The sequence below is a fragment of the Urocitellus parryii genome, chromosome 1 (genome assembly GCF_045843805.1).
Source record: "Urocitellus parryii isolate mUroPar1 chromosome 1, mUroPar1.hap1, whole genome shotgun sequence".
Taxonomy (NCBI): domain Eukaryota; kingdom Metazoa; phylum Chordata; class Mammalia; order Rodentia; family Sciuridae; genus Urocitellus; species Urocitellus parryii.
The window spans coordinates 232716732-232733340 of record NC_135531.1 but is presented as its reverse complement, the minus strand read 5'-3'; the positions used below and the strand labels follow the sequence as shown (position 1 = coordinate 232733340).

At 36.2% G+C, this 16609-nt stretch overlaps 1 protein-coding gene across 1 annotated transcript in view; it reads right to left on the bottom strand.

Moving 5' to 3' along the window:
• The window catches only part of Ube2e3 (ubiquitin conjugating enzyme E2 E3), an 89416-nt gene extending 73385 nt beyond the window's left edge, over positions 1 to 16031 (bottom strand). The window contains exons 1-3 of the mRNA XM_026392000.2: positions 15645 to 16031; positions 14390 to 14608; positions 12594 to 12644 (exon numbers count right to left, since the gene is read on the bottom strand). Of these exons, the coding sequence (XP_026247785.2) occupies positions 12594 to 12644; positions 14390 to 14583 (245 nt within the window). The 5' untranslated portion in view covers positions 14584 to 14608; positions 15645 to 16031. The remainder of the gene's footprint in view (positions 1 to 12593; positions 12645 to 14389; positions 14609 to 15644) is intronic.
• Between the last annotated feature and the right edge of the window lie 578 nt (positions 16032 to 16609).

Here is a 16609-nt window from a genome sequence, read left to right as displayed (position 1 = left end):
TACATGAAGGAAAGTCTTTGCAACCAGATATAGGATAAAATAAGCCTTAAAGGATCACTCTGGTTTGAAAGATAAAAGCTATTCTAAGCAATGAGAGAAGAGAAACAAAGATGCACAGCCCAGAAAACCTAAGTTATACCCAAAGGGTGGGAAACTTTTAATAGAGCATAGTGCTTTTATACATAATGGAAGATAAAAAATAAGGGTTGTTAAGAGCAAAGTGCAGAATATTTTGATAGATAACCACTGAGATTCTGAGGAAATTCTATAATCAAAAGGCAGCTGTGATGCAAAGTGATGAGTACCAAGCAATAAGAAGAGACAAAAGACACAAGGATGGAGGGAAAAAAAAAAGATACCATATATATAGTAGTACCATATATAGGAGGAAACACTAAATACTAAAAAGTGAAGAGAAGAAAGAAGACATTTCTGGAACATCAAAAAAGAAGTTGAAGCTAAAGAGAAATAAGAAGGTGGGTTCCCAAAAGAAATTAAGATATGTCATATGAACGAAATATTGACAACAAAGATTGCCAAATGACCTTTCAGAATAAACAGATGAAGAAAAGCCAGATTATAAAAAGATGAGAGAAACAGAAGACAAAAAAGTGGAGAACTGATGAGATACATACAAGCAAACATCTAAATAGACTAAAAGTAAATGGAAACCCAAATAGGGGATAACAAGGGGAGGAGATAGGACAAAAATTAAACAGGCTTTAAAAATACCTCTTAGAACATAGAAGAGGTTAAGAATCAGAGATTAGAAATAAAAGAAAAGGAAAACACAGTTGAGGTAATGAGCTAACAGAAAAATCCGATCAAGAACCCATGCTTTCCCATAAAAAATAAAATAAAATTCACTAATAATAAGAAGACCAAAGGAATACACAAAGTCACATTTTTTTTTTCTTGAGAATGTATTCATACATACATGTTAAGCTCATGCACAAAGTTCAAACCTACTTTGAGATTTCAGAGTAAAGGGAGTTAGGCAAAAATGCTGGAGGGAAGGAAATGTACTTTTGCATTAATAGTAAAAAAAAAAAAATAAGGAAAATTTGGCCATGATAGACTTCACATTAAAAATCTATTACAAGTTATCTTAGCTTTCTCAAAACAATGCTATACAAATTTAGTTTATCACAGCAATGTGAAATCTAGATCAGTAATTTTCAAATGTAATTTTCAAGTGTAAATTTCCCCATTCCAGATATTGAGAAATTGGTGGGGTGACAGGGATTGGTAGCCACAACACACAGAGGCAGCAGGGTCCAAGGATATTCAGTATCTCCCAAAGCAACGAAGCCTAAGGTACCCCACTACACTGAGCATACAAAGAAAGGTGCTTTCCTTATAGATAACAAGAGGGTGAACTTTTTAATTCAATTCTTGTGATAATTTGATTCTGCTAAAGTTTGCCCTCTACTTTAACCCACTGCCTCAGTTTAATTCAAACCCTAGTTCCAGTGAAGATATTTTAGGTATTCTAATGCTAAGAACTTAATTATTTCCCTACAAAAGACAAAGACAAAGAAATGGTTAGAGTATGTCAAATATTAACAATAGCTTCAATAAATATTTAGTTTTTAAAATAATACCTAGGGCAATAGTTAAGTTGAACGCATTCATTTGCATTATTTTACCACTAAATATATCCAGGCAATTTCTTTATATCTGATGGTTCCCAAAGCAAAGTAATTTAACTTAAAGTGTATTCAAAATTAAGAAGTTATATAAGAGAAATAATGGCAATGAGCTCAAATACTGCAACAGACTGAAATACAACAAATATGAGTTAATTCTGAAAAGGGATAAAAAAATCAACAAATTGTTTTGAAAAAGAAAAAAGTGTTAAGAATTATACACTTATTCTGCCTTTTACTGTATAACTTATAGCCTTGAGTAACTGAACAGAAGATGAATGTAAGTTTCTCTTTAGAGATATATCCAATGACTGCTAACATCAAAACATGGCCAGGTTCTAGATGTCTCCTGACAGAAAAGCACAGTACCACCTATGAAGAAGTTTTGTCAAAATAAGAAAGAAAAAGTAATACATTCAGCCTGAATTTGATCAAGCCATTTGAGGTCTCAAATTTACAAGAAATACTGAGGACAAAAAAGATATTATACCACAGGAATCCAAAAAGCAAAATAAAAACTGTAGGAATCAGCCTAATTTCTTCAAAATTCAAGTTAAAAAAAAAAGAAAAAGAAATTGAGAGGAAGCTTACAAATTAGACGATATGAAAGTAATAGGAACCTATCACAACATATCTACTTTATTTGGGTCCTGATTCAAATAAGTTTAGGAGGAGAAAAGACACTCATTAGACATCTGCAAATTTCAACAATGACCAACTACAGTAAAATTTTCATGTTAATGACAATGTAGTTAAGTTAAAAGCAGTTTTTTACCTTTTGAAAATGTACACTGAAATATCTACATCTTTAAAAATACAGATGAAATAATGAGAACTGCTTCAATGTAATAGGGAAGGATGAAATGTATAGGGATACAAATGAAATGAGATTAGTCAAAGATTGGTAACTCCCACAGGGTGAAGGCTACATGGGAATTCCTCATACTAGTTTTTTTTTTCTTCTTATATATTCCAATTTCTCCATAATAAAAAGATAACTGAAAAAATTAATAAATTTCAGCAGGAAGAAAAAGTGATCATTTTGTAACAAGTTTATTTTAGGGTTTAAAAAAGAACAAAATGAATATTCTTGGCAAAGTTCTCTAACTGAAAGAGGGATATTAAGCATTTGGAAAGATAAAACAAAATATCTTTAAAAAATTTTTGAAGATGCTGGTGTAAATAAAATGAAGAAAAACTAAAAGTATTTTGTTTATTTTTATTAGGTGCTGAGGATCAAACCCAGGGTCTCCAATGTGCTAGGCAAGTGCTCTACGCTGAGCCACAATCCCAGCCCAAAAACTAAAGGTATACTAGTTAAAATTGCCATCAAATTCCACATATATCATATCCCTTTAATTTTGTATTCAAAGTATTCAAATTCCAGAGTTTACCGCACCATGATTCCAGGTAAATTAAGTACAAGCATATATATATAATATATATATATATATATATATTATATATATAAACACAACAAATAACCCAATACCCTTAGAAACTAGTGTGAAGCAAGAATAAAATAATAAAGTCAATGCCTTTTGGTGCCCTCTGTATTTGTTGTTGCTATTGTTTAAATTGAGAAGACCACAGAAAGCAATAGGAGGCCATAAAAAATATGTAGCCACAATATTCTGAGATTCCTTCTCTTGGGGACTCTGAATAAATGGATTCTTGACTTACTAAAATTTGATGTAAAAAATGATCCATTTGTAAAGGACCTATAAGATTTTAAATGGAGAAACTACAAATAATCACCTTCAGAAAGGGAATGAATAGTGTTTATAAAAAGTAAGACACATGGACATAAAGGGAGGATCATCATGATGATTTATAAGTAAAAGAAAAGAAAAAGGTAACAAAATTCATGTTTCCCTAGGTCTTTCATTCAGAGCAAAAGATGTGGAGCTATACTCCCAAAAGCAATTTCGGACTAGAGATGTCTTTATTTTTCCCCAGACAAGCTGGAAGTTAAACAGAATGACAAAGTATATTTGCTCTGGGACACTGAAACAGCAAAGAAACTTTGAATGACATGACATTGGTCAGAATCCCTCCAGAAGAGGCAGACTAAACCTCAGACGATAAATAAGCACTTCAATATCCTGATTCCTTTCAAAGTCTCAGTTGTTGCAAATAACCATAAAATTAAAACAGTTATTATCTATGCCAAGAACCAAAGAGAAGGGAATAGGATTTTAAAAACTTTAATAACACTAGAAATCTAACCCACGTTAATGATATTACTCTTAAGGTTAATTACTACTTTCTATCAAATCCAAAAGAAGTGGCAAAAATAAGTTTATACTGTTTACATACACACCCTTATAAAACTGATAAAATATAAAAACAGACAAAAGTCTCAAGGCCTTAGAATTTAATTTTAATACGGCATTTAAACACTATTCAAGGCACAGAATTGATTCATAAAACTCATGAGTTTTAACAATCTAAAATGAGCTATCTAAACATGACAGATCACCCTGAGAACATTGGGTAACTTTTGGTAAGAAATCCAGCTCCTCTCACAAAGAGACTTGTTAGGAAAAAAAAAAAAATCCCAATATCTGGGTATAACCTGTTTATAAAATCACAAGATTAGCATCACCAATATTTAGACAAATAAAACTATATAAAACAAGATAAAGTTAAAAGGGACTAAATTTCTGCAAAAAGTCAGGTCAGTAGTAAAAGATTTAACACATGCACAAAGTTGCTGAGATTCCAACTTTTAAAATTCTCCTAAAATCCTGTGATTTTATGCTTTCCCTCATAAAGCACAGAAATTATTATCTGCAAAGTTTTTCCATCTTCAAAACTGATAGATATGGAAGGTTTCACAATTACCCAGAAAAAAAAGTGGAGGTTAATTTTCTTGTGGGCTTTTGTTGCCCACAAGACAGCTATACATATATAACTTCAAGTCAGAAAACAAAGATTTACTTTTTCCACTATAATCATGTTCAATCCCTTTCCTCTGTCCTTATAAGGAAAGAGAACAAGATAGCTAACAACTTGGGGAATGCCCCCGGAAAAAAAAATGCTTCTGAATAGGGGAAAAAAGTAAGAAGGGATACCACCCCAAAATCAGATAAGTATGCTCTCTTCTTTCCTCAACTCACTACTGGGCCATGCCAGATGCAAAAGCCATGGAACAGTATTTTGGATGCTTCAAGATAAGCAAACAATGGGATATACTTAAACTAAGCATGTAACCACAGGCCTATAATTAATTCTGAATGCTTTTACCAGGTTTTTCAAACAGTACTGTATTAAAGCAAAAAATGATTACTTTTATATCTAAAGTAAACCTAAATTTATGTCCTGCATCTCTCATATGTATGTACTATATAATGACATTTTGCAAGCTTTTGAACAACTCTCAGATTCAGTTTTGAAATCTAAAAAAAACTAAAGATATTTACTTCATACATTTGTTTTCAGAATTAAACAAAATATCATATTAACAGGTTGGTGTACTGTGGAACCTAGTACAGCTCCAGGCTAGTACTCTATTACCCCCTTCCTTTTTTTTTTTTTTTTTTTTTGGTACCAGGGATTGAACCCAGGGGTGCCTGACCACTGAACCAATTTCCCAGCCTTTTTAAATTTTGAGACAGGGTCTCACTAAGTTGCTTTTAGGTGCTCGCTGAATTGCTGAGATTGGCTTTGAACCTGTGATCCTCCTGCCTAAGCCTCCAGAGCCACTGGGATTACAGGTATACAACACCATGTCCCAACATTTCCTTTTACTCTTAAAGTGAGAGTAAAAGTCACCTATTCATGAAACTATATATCCTTTGTGGCACAGAAATTGATCTCTCACTGAATACCCATATTCTCCCAAACATTTTCAGCCACCTTTTAGTTAATCTAGGCCGTGTGACTAATTTATGCCTTATTTCCAGACCAAAGCATTGAATTTGGCACATGACCCTCCAACTCTCTTGCCTGGAAACATGCTCCAAATGGCAGAGCTTAGAGAAATTAAGCAGCATGGATCTGAGTTACCTTGTGGTAGAGTTACCCAAAGGACTCCCTGGATGCACAGTAGATTTCATATGAATCAGAAATGAACCTTTACACGTTGAGCCACTAGCCCTTCTAGGGTTATTTATAATCATAACACTAGCAAAATTTAACATCTCCTTTTAGAGTCTAATTGTACTTAAATGATATCTGACAAAATACACACATAAAAATGACATGTTTTATGTTTAAGTGTTAAAGGATATCTTCCTTTCTGTTTAATTTTGTATATCTAGAATGAACAGAACAAAAAAGACAATTATTTCAAAAGCCAAGTAGGAAAGTAATCCAACATACACAGAACGTAAAGAAAAACTGATAGTTTCACCTTAACAGGAAAGAACTCTAAAACCCCAAGTCTAAAATTTGCTTTAATTGAGCATGCAAGTTATAAAAAAAAAAAAAAAAGCAAAACAAAAAGCAATGATCTAAAAATAACAACTGAGAAACTGAAATCAGCTATTAGGAAACAGGTGAAAAGGAAAGCAAAGCAAGACTCTAAAATATCCTTTCACCATGAGTCATAGTTGCAGTCAATGATCGCTGTACAGAAATGAGAAGGGGCCATAAATACTTATCCATACAATGTTGAAATCCCAAAAGCTCTGAAAATCAGGTTTTGGTTTGTTTTTATTAAGGCTAGCACAAAATAACTTGATAGAAACACCAGTACAAACTAACCTGAAACTATCTATAGTTTCTATTTGTCACACTTGGTATGAATATTCATAAATTTTTGATGAAGAAATATTAATGTTTGATTATGAAGTGCTTCGGGAGAAGATCTTACATAAAATAAAACAATCACATTATAAGACCTTTCTAAAACCTGAAAATTTCTGCAACAGAACAATTCTGAAACACATCTGGCCCCCCAAGAGTTTGAAATAAAGATTGTGGACTTTTGAGTACAGAATGTAAGTAACCTCTGTATTGTCCTAGTGATGAAAATAAAAACCAAATGAAGAGCATGGCTTTCTAACTAGTGTATAATTCAATGTAAGACTTGAATTTTGATTTTTCCAATGGTATTTCCCTTTGATGTTACTTCAATATTCCTAGTAGAACATAATAGAAACAATCAGCCTACAGCTAGATCACCCAGAGGTATTATTAAACTGGTAGAAGACCCGAAAACAATTAAAATGTTGTTATAATAATTTATGGCCTTAAAAAGCCATAAATGTAGCAGGTATTCATGTTAGCCATTCTTGTGGTTCTACATAAAAAATAACACATACCAGACAATAATGATATATGTAAAATATAACATAGGATACCAGCTCAAAGGAAGATATTGGTTAAAGTATTAAGCAGACAACATTAATAAAACAGGAAGAAAGTCAAAATCAAACTTTCAAAAATTCAGAGGGCAAAGTATAGGAACAAATTTCCAAAGCAGGGTTTTTCAACCTCAGCATTACTGACATTTCTTTAGACAATTCTTTGTTGTGTACTAGGGTATGCAACAGCATCCCTGACTTTTACTATATGGACTAGATCCCTTTCCCCAAGTTTTGAAAAGCAAAATGTCTCCAGGTATTGTCAACTATCTCCTAGACTATGAATGTTGGGGAAGAGACAAAAACCATCCAGATGCAAAAGATTAAAAGTTTAAAGACATTCATTGTTTAAATTCTAATGAAATGCCCGACCATGATTCTTGTGGAAAGAAAGAAATCATCACTTTACATGCCTGCAGATCTACAAGTAGTTTTGTTATATCATATTTGTAGAAAAGAGGAAAAAAGAAAAAGTTTTCCCATTTCAATCTGAATGCCCTTGTACTCTAAGCAAGACTTGTTGATTTTCCTTATAACTAAACATCATCTATTTGCTATTACAGCAACACATTCAAGGAGAGAATAAGGTACCAATCATTTACTTGCAGAAAGGAAAATAACAATTTGCTACAAGTAACTGTGAAATAGCCATTTAGCTTTTTAAAAAGAACCCAAGGTTTTCACCCACTTTCTCCTTACATTATCTGCACTGAACATAATAGACATCTAATAAAAATGTGACATTTGGGTGGGGGATATATTATTTTCAATCATTCCCCCCTTTGGAAAATGTTTTTAGCCATTCAACGGTACTGAGTCCTACTGCTGCACTGGTATATATGGGAGAAATAATTAGGATTCCTGTAATTATCAATTATTTCTTATAAGCAAAAAGAAACGATAGCTAAATAATCTCTGAATGAATAATATTAAATATCACAATTATGAAAAAAGTAAAGAATATGAGTTATTTGATAATTTTTTCTGATTCAAACTCACTGTTTTGCCTGGAATTACACATTATGTTGAAGTAACTGGCAAACTATTCCATTATGAGTTTAAATTTTACAAATACTGATATTACTCCATTCTCGATAAAATCACAAACTCTTAAATTGGGACATCTAAAGGGGGGGAGACATTAACTAATACCACTATCTAAAAATTTTTATTATACTTTACTGGGTAGTCACAGCATTCTTAAAAAAAAAATTTTGTAGTTGTAGATGGACAGAATGTATTTATTTTATTTGTTTTTTTTATTTTTATGTGATGCTTAAGATCAAACCCAGTGCCTCATGCATGCTAGGCAAGCGCTCTATCACTGAGCTACAGCCCCAGCCCCATATCATTCTTTTTTAAGTATCAAGGGCTTACGCATATTTTTTGGAAGAGAAATAGTATTTGTTTATCTATGACCAACACTTTTAGGCCAATTTTCTGGTTTAACTCAAGTTTAAAAAAACCTGCTTTTACTCACATTAAAAACAAACTGCTTGATACGTACTCAATAATTAGATGATGAATTAAGATGAAATTATCCTACAGTAGGATGTTGATGCACTGGAGCAAATACCAGCAAGAGTGAGGGCATGCTGCTAAACTGCCTCGCCTACTTTTATCATGCTGTGTCTACTTTAGGGATCCAATTTATGTGGTTAACAAAACTTTCAACATATTCATTTCATCCTCACAACAACTCTACAACGGGGAGATCATTTTAATCTTCATTTTACAACTGGGGAAACTGAAGGACAAAAATATTCCATAACTTATATAAAATGACATGCCAGAAGTGGCACAGTATGGCTCTGAACAGTCTTGCTTCAGAGGCAGGATTTTTCAAACTTTAATACACACACAATGCAGTTGGCAATCCTATTAAATTCAGATTCTGACTCAGTACTTCTGATTAGAGGCAAGCAACATTCTGAGTTTTAACAATCACACCTGTGATGCAGATGCTGCTGGTCTGCAGATCACCCTTTAAGCAGCAAAGTTCTAATCTAAACTGGACACTGGTGAGACATGGCAACCTCAGAAACACGTACAGTTCATCCTCAGAAAATTAGTCTTATGTGCAAGTTAAGGGTTGCCAACTTCTGTTTTAGAACTTATGCTTCTTCTTTGTCTTTTTTTTTTAATCAAGTTAACAAAATCAGCAAGTATTATAGTACCTGATTTCATATTTTGCTAGTCTACAAATTATTCATATAAACTTGAAACTGTAATATCCACCCCCCAATAAGGCCTTTCCCTCATCCAAAAACGATTTACAAATATCCCTGAATATCTTTTTTAAAATAGATTCAGTCCAAACCCATTAATATTTAGGAGTACATATTTGTACCCTCTCATACAGGAAAAGAAATTCAGGGTTAAGTTAGAAATCCAGCACCTTTCTAAACTTTTGCTATTTACACAAGTGCTGACTATAAGTGGACAAGGAAGGATACCCTTTGAGAAATAGAACATAAATGTCAACACATTACTAAACAATTCTTGTCTATAACTTTCTCTAAAATAAAGATAGGGAAATGTTCATAACAATTTCCCTTCACACTCACGGGTGAATTGATTTTTTTTATGCCTTAATCTAAAATAAAGAATGTAAAGAGTATAAATTTAAACCAAAAACATATATTATATCCCTGTGTTTAAGACGCATTGGCCCACAGCCCTCTGATATTTAAAACATAAAATACCATCAAATCATTAGAAATGACATCTTTATCAACCTTTTTTTACTAAAAGAAATACTCCTATTGACATATAATCAAACATCTTTAAAGTCATACATTTAGTCTGACAATGACATCTACCCGAAGACCACCCTGGATGTGTAACTAAAGAATACTTTATTGATTAAAACAAAGGAAGGGATTTAAGAAAAATATCCCTAGTACAAATAATTTTGGTTTTCCTGTATTTCATTCAACATTTTCCTGAATGTACCCAGATATACTTTACATTTCTTCCCTGAGGAAGAATTAACACTGTCACATACTTTGACAAGTTTATACACATACACACACACACACACACACACACACACACACACACACACACAAACATACCCAAAACCATAAGGAAATCTGATTAAATAACTACATATTTGAAAGTAGAAAGTATTAAGTTTCAAAGGTCTCAGGTAATATTAACCCACAAATCTTAAACGTATTTATGATTGTGGAAACCTATTTTTAATTATAGCATAAATTAACAAATCTAAATAATACAACTACCATAAAGCTAAAACTCTCATTTACACTGTTATGGATTAGAAGAATATAATACTACGCATTATCTGACACAAAAGGAAAAACACAGTATAAATTTAGGCTTTTCTATCAAAATTATAAGAACTAAACCTTCAACCCAAAAGAATCCAAAGACACACAAAAGCATCTAGATTATTTTACACATGAGGTATATGGGAAAAAGTCTCTCCCCAAAGTAGTAAGAAACAACTTCTAATTTCCTGAGAAATTTGTATTTTACATTTGTTTTTTCCCTGAATCACTTACACATCCACAAAGAAACTCAGATATTAAAGAACTAGAGAACTTAATATATGTCATTTGCAATAGCCAACGGTCACCAAAGACCGTGACAGAGGAAAATAGAGATAAGTATTCTATGTTATTGTGCACAAAAAAGCCCAAGTTTCACTGCTTCACTAGTTAAACCACTAAATGTTAAGCATTATTTCATGAACTTAAATGAAATCTGGTATATAAAGAGAAAAATATCCAATAAGTGAAAGTTAACTTTCTATTGCACAGAAAGATTCTATTCCTTCTAAAATAATCCTGTGACCTTGTGAAAACAGTCCTGGGTTAAACTCGTAAAGCAGATTTCTTCAGCAAATGCACCAGTACATTATTGCTCTGAGGGCATTCAATATGTCTACTGTGCTCTCTAGATGTATGCTCATACACTGGTTTAAGCCATTTGCAGAAAATCAACAGAAACCTTTAAAAATGTTTGACCTTACATGCAACTTTAAGACATGTGAGTTTTAAATTGATAGATCTCTACATCTTTCATAATGGGAATTATCAGAATACACTCTGCAAGTTAAGTGATTCTTCCACAGAGCAAATTTAACTTGACCTCCTTAAATGGCTACAGATTTGTCACTCCATTTAGAAGGCTAGAAGGAAATACTGATTTACTTCTTCTCTAAAGCAATAGTGTTCAGCAAAAATATAATGCAAGTAACTTTGAATTTTCTAATAACTATGCTAAAATGGTGAAAAATACAATTTTAAAAGCATTTATTAAAAGTCAAATATTATCATTTCAATATGTAATAAATATTTCTAAAATATTCATTCTTTTACAACTTTTACTAAGTTTTCAAAATCCGGTATGCATTTCATATTTACAGCACACCCCATTTTCAACTAACCACAACAACCTGGTCAATAGTCAGACATGGCTAGTGGCTACATTATTGGACAGTATACCTCTTAAGTAATATTTTGAGATCTGACATACCACTCTGTTTATAATTAGTTCACACTCAGGTCTCCTTTTTGAACTGAAATGGTTGTGACCACAAATATAAGCAAAACTGTTAATTCACTGGATAAATCAGGATCAGATCACCTTATCTGAGGATCTAGTTAACACACACAATAAGAAACAAATGGATTATGCCTTATTTTGTCTCAAGTAGACTTCGGAGATGGTTCTGATCAACAGGAGCAAATCACAATTTGTAGCAAAAACACAGCTTAGACACCAAAATATTTTTATATCAAACCACAACACTGCCTTAATTCTAGCATCCCTTCCCCTCTCATTCTTGAGCACATACTTCTATGCAAATTATTTATAATACTGCTTTCTAAATCTGATGAATTCTGTCAACCATACAGTCACCATTCAAACCATAAACAGAATACTATATAAGACGCAAATGAAAAAATTGAGAAAAATTATCAACCAGCAACTTTTAATACAACTTATGCCAATCAATCTTAAATTATTCTGAGTTCCACTGAAAGTAATTCTTCCCACAATTCCAATTCATTTACTGCTTATTAAGAATTTTCCCAAGTCATTAGGACATTTGCTTAAAATGTAAATAATTCCAACAATGTGTTTTCTAGAAAATAACAACTAAAACCATTAGCTTAGCACATAAAATTTGTCCTTAAGGCAAGTTACTGAATAAATCAAACAGAAACAACTATACTCCTGTTTACTGCATTTACATTTTGTAACATCACATTCAGCAATTTCTAAATTTGGAAGGTCAATTCAGATTGCACACAAGCAATAACTTTAAAGCTTGAAATTTTACAAGTTTCTACAAAATACTTGTGAATAAATACATCCCACATAAATAAAACAGAGAAATCAGCACCATTCAAACTAATCTCAGCAAGAAGAACAAAATCAGTATATTCATAAGTCCAGAATGTATGATACATGCTAAAGAGTATTTTTCTCCCAATTTTATTTAATTCACCTAGGCAATTTTTGTTTAATGCACTTGCAAAGCTGTAAGGAAGCATAGCTAGCTAGCCTCTTCTCCTGCACATATATACAAGGACAATACATTCATCTCCTGATATCTTTCCACAATTTAGAAATCAAAACAACAAAATTTATTTCTTACCTGCAGTTAGGAGGAGGATCAAGGGTTATTTCAGCTAGCTCCTTCTGAATTCTGTTAGTGAAATGAGAACAGACAAAAAGGATTTGAGATAGTCTACAGAATAACCGGGGAATTACACTGCCCTCTACCACCATGCAGTTAAATGCAAGGCTGGCTTTGCCTTCAGTAATGCTAACATGGCTGCTTCCTCTTTGTTCTCAGAGGCATAACCCAAATCCCTTAACAGAAACTTTGCAGCTTTTTTTCTCACTTGCTACTGCAAATAGGTAAGTCATTTACACCTGATTTGAGAAAGTCCTCCACTACTACTCAGCAAAGGATATAAAATCTATTTTAAAACACTTTTTACCAAAGAAATTCTCTTTTCAAGCTTATATGCAAATGAGACAAAAAGGGAGGAGGGAAAGCACTAGAATATTTGACAATGACTTCAAGCCACTTTTACTGTGGTAAAAATTAGCAAGCTACTGCAAGAGCACATTAATAGTTTTGCCAATATTTTGTCTGTTTAAAAAAAAGTTTAAAATTTACAAATATCTTTACCAATGAAAAACTTCCAGGGACTATTTTGGCAATCTTATTTAACCATTTGTTTTCTCTGATCTTAGGTACAGCACATAAATTTAATAATCTCAGAGGAAAGAGGATCAGATGTATAGCCATGAGGTAAGGAGAAAAAGAGCATTTCTCTGATTTTCTTGAAATTTAAAATGTTTTCAAAACTTGTTTAATGTTACTCTCCACAACATTACAACAAACTGAGAAGAATTTTAAATTATTGCAGACTGCTGCTAGTCAATATAATATTCTCAAGTTTATTAGTGTTTGATTAATGATAGAATGATGGTGAAAATCTATAGAAAAATAAGAACATATGTCACTATAAAATGCATAAGTTGATCAGTTTATATTTTTTTCTTTAGTTGAGATCAATGAAAATCAACAAAATATCAACACTACGTAATGCTAAAGATATATTTTATGTATGATTACAAGAGTTCTACTCAATACAACCACTATCACTGATGGAGTCCCATTGATGGAATCCTTTTTTTTTTCCATCAAAGAAAATAAAAGTCAGCAGGAAACAAATAATCTTTCACTTACACCCAACAAAATGTTTTTCCTGCTGCTGAGTATTATTACTATGTCAAGAACATCCACAAGTTTTAAGAGTAAAGAGGTACAAAGACAATGAAAGTTTTCAATGCCAAAGTGACACCTAAGATTGTTAATGGCTACTTTTCAATTTTATTTGCTCTCCCAAGAACAAGGAGAGATAACTATAATTTAACTACAAAAAGTTATATGTGTTATGCAGGATTTAAAGCCTTGTTTGTGAAACTAAGCAAATTTAAAATACGCTTTCAAAAACAGCCAAGGCCTGACATTTAAAATTTTTTTAGCAAATATAAACTTTTTTGATCATTTCCTTTCATGAAGAGTGACACTACTGATCTCTAAAATCGTCAATTTTACTCAAGAGTATAACTCACAAAAGGAAATATCCTCAATGTAGCATCTAATTCAGTTTCCCCAAAATTTTCCTTGCCAACTCCTTAAACTGTCAGAATGAGAATTCAATCGCTATTCTAGGACTCTTCCTGAAGTTATCAAAGTACAGAATAAGTTTGCTTAGAAGTATAATTTTAGTGAGGACGTTTATATGCTCCCTAAAGGATGACAATTCATTCAAGTACAAATTCAAGTACTGATCATGAAGTATTTCTGGAGTACTGCTCTTGATGTAAAAACACAAGCCTCTAACTGCTTGGAAGACAACCTGACTATGTTACCTTTTAGCACTAGTGGATAACTTAGCAGTGGTTTTGCTAGAGAGTTTGGTGTTCTTCTTCTGCTGGGTGGCAGAAGGTTTTCTTTCTTCTTGTTCTTCAGGCTCTGGAGCGGCCGGGTCTCGCTGGTCCGCATCTGAACTGCCACTGCTGGTGCTGGGGCTCTCATCATCGGACCTTTGCCTATCACTGGACATCTTGATGAAGTTATCGCTTGGAAAACTTTTAAAGAGAAAAGGGAAGAGGAGAGAAATGTTAATGTAAGAAATCAGTCAACAGCATTTTCTTGTCTTAATATTAACCTAAAATTGTATCTTAACAAAAAGGCTTCAAAAGTGTTCACACTTATCATATGGCAAGGTTACTGGGGAGAGGATGAATCTTACAACGCCAGCGTTCAGGGATTTCCCGAACTCAAGTTAGAAAACCCACTCACATTTTTTTTCCATTCCTTGGACAATCTATCAATTGTCTACTTTCTCAGAAGGCATGAAACAGATTTGCCAGGGAACTTAGGCAACCAGCATTAATAACATATGACACACTGTAAATAACAGATCTTGCTGAAAAATGTTTAAAAGTCACTAATAACGTCTCAATATTTACAGACTGACATTGGTCAGAGCTACCAAATTCCCCTTCCCAGAGGAAAACATACCCTGTTAATCGCCCATATGCTTATTTAAGGTGGAGATTCCTCCTCTATGCACGTAAAACCTTTAAACACAACACTCGGAAATTTAAAAATCAACTAACAAGCTGCCCTAGCCGTTTCCACGGCCAGCAGGGAAGATTCATCCGGCCAAGACCGAGCTGCCACCCTGGGAAAAGCAGAATCCAAACTGCACCTTCTGCAAAGCTCCCCATGCCACCAAGGTTCCTCGCTCAATTTTTACATCACGGACCGACATTTTGTCCAAAATAACGAAAAAGGGGGGAAAAGCCCAGGAAAAACAAACAAACAAACAAAGCCCCAAGAAGTGCAACAAATTTCCGCGCCCGCGTAGGCGAGCCGCGGCCGGCGGCGGCGGCCACGCAGCTCCGCGGCCCTTTGTGGGGAGGGCCGCGCGGGGGCCGCGGGCAGCGCTCGCCGCGCCGGCCGCCAAGTGATGCGAGCAGCCGGCCGGCCCCGCAGCGGCTCGCGGACACCGGCGGCGCGGGCGCCCGGCGCGAACAAAGCTGCCGCCCCCGCCCCCTCCCCCACCGCCGCCGCCGCCCCGGCCGCCCCCCACGCGGCCCCCCGGCCCCGCCGCCTTACCTCGGCCGCCCGCCCGGCCCGCTCGCGCGCCGCTACGGTGTGGGGGAGGGAGAGAGAAAAAAACCCTTCCTTAAGGAAATGGAGGCAGCTGGGGGGGGGAAAGGGGGGGGAGGGAAAAAAAGAAGCCGAGGAGGCTCTGGCCGGGGAGTGTGGAACATTGAAAGTCGGAGGGGGTTGTGCAGTGCCGGGCTCCGGCCGGAGGGTGGCGCCGCCCAGCGCCTTCGGAAAAAAAGGGGGGGTGGGAGCTCGGCTGGGCGAGGGCGCGAGCTCCCGGCGAGGCGGAGGGGACGCGGGAGACCCCCGCGCGCTGTGGCCTCCCGCCGCCGCCGCCCGGCTCGGCTCCTCCCGGCCGCGCAGTCAGCAAGTTCCGAGGCGAGCGCGGGGGGAGGGGCGGGCGCGGCGGCGGCGCGCGTGCTCGCTGCTTGCCTGGCGGAGGGACGCGCGCCGCCGGCGCCCGGCGGGCGCGAGCTGCTCCCGCGCGCTCCCGCTCGCTCTCTCCGCGCCTCCTTTCACCCGGGGGGCGCACGCGTCCGCCCGCGCGCGGCCAGGACAAAGAGCGCGGCGGGGACCCGGCGGGCTGGCCCCTGCGCCCTTGGCCGCGGAGCCGGTGCAGAAGAAGGCGGGGGCGCGGGCGCCGTCTCGCGGGGCCGCTGTGCCGCGGGGTGGCTTCCGGCCTGGGCCCGCCTCCGGGGCGAGGCTGCCCATTGGACTACCCGCCCCCTAGGGCTGGCCGCATTCCCTCTGCCTGCGGTGGGGCGCCGTGCACCTCTGGGCCAGCACAGCTGGCAAGGGCCCTGGGCGTGTGGTTGGGAGTCCCTGACTGTCCTGGGAGACTGAGGACTAATGGGTGTTGTTGACGAAGCCAGGCACGCAAGCTGAGGAAAGCTACCCTTGACCCTTCATGTGAGCTAGAGGAAGGGGCAGGATGGGTCGTGGGCTTGAAGGAAAGTAAAAAGGATTTTGAG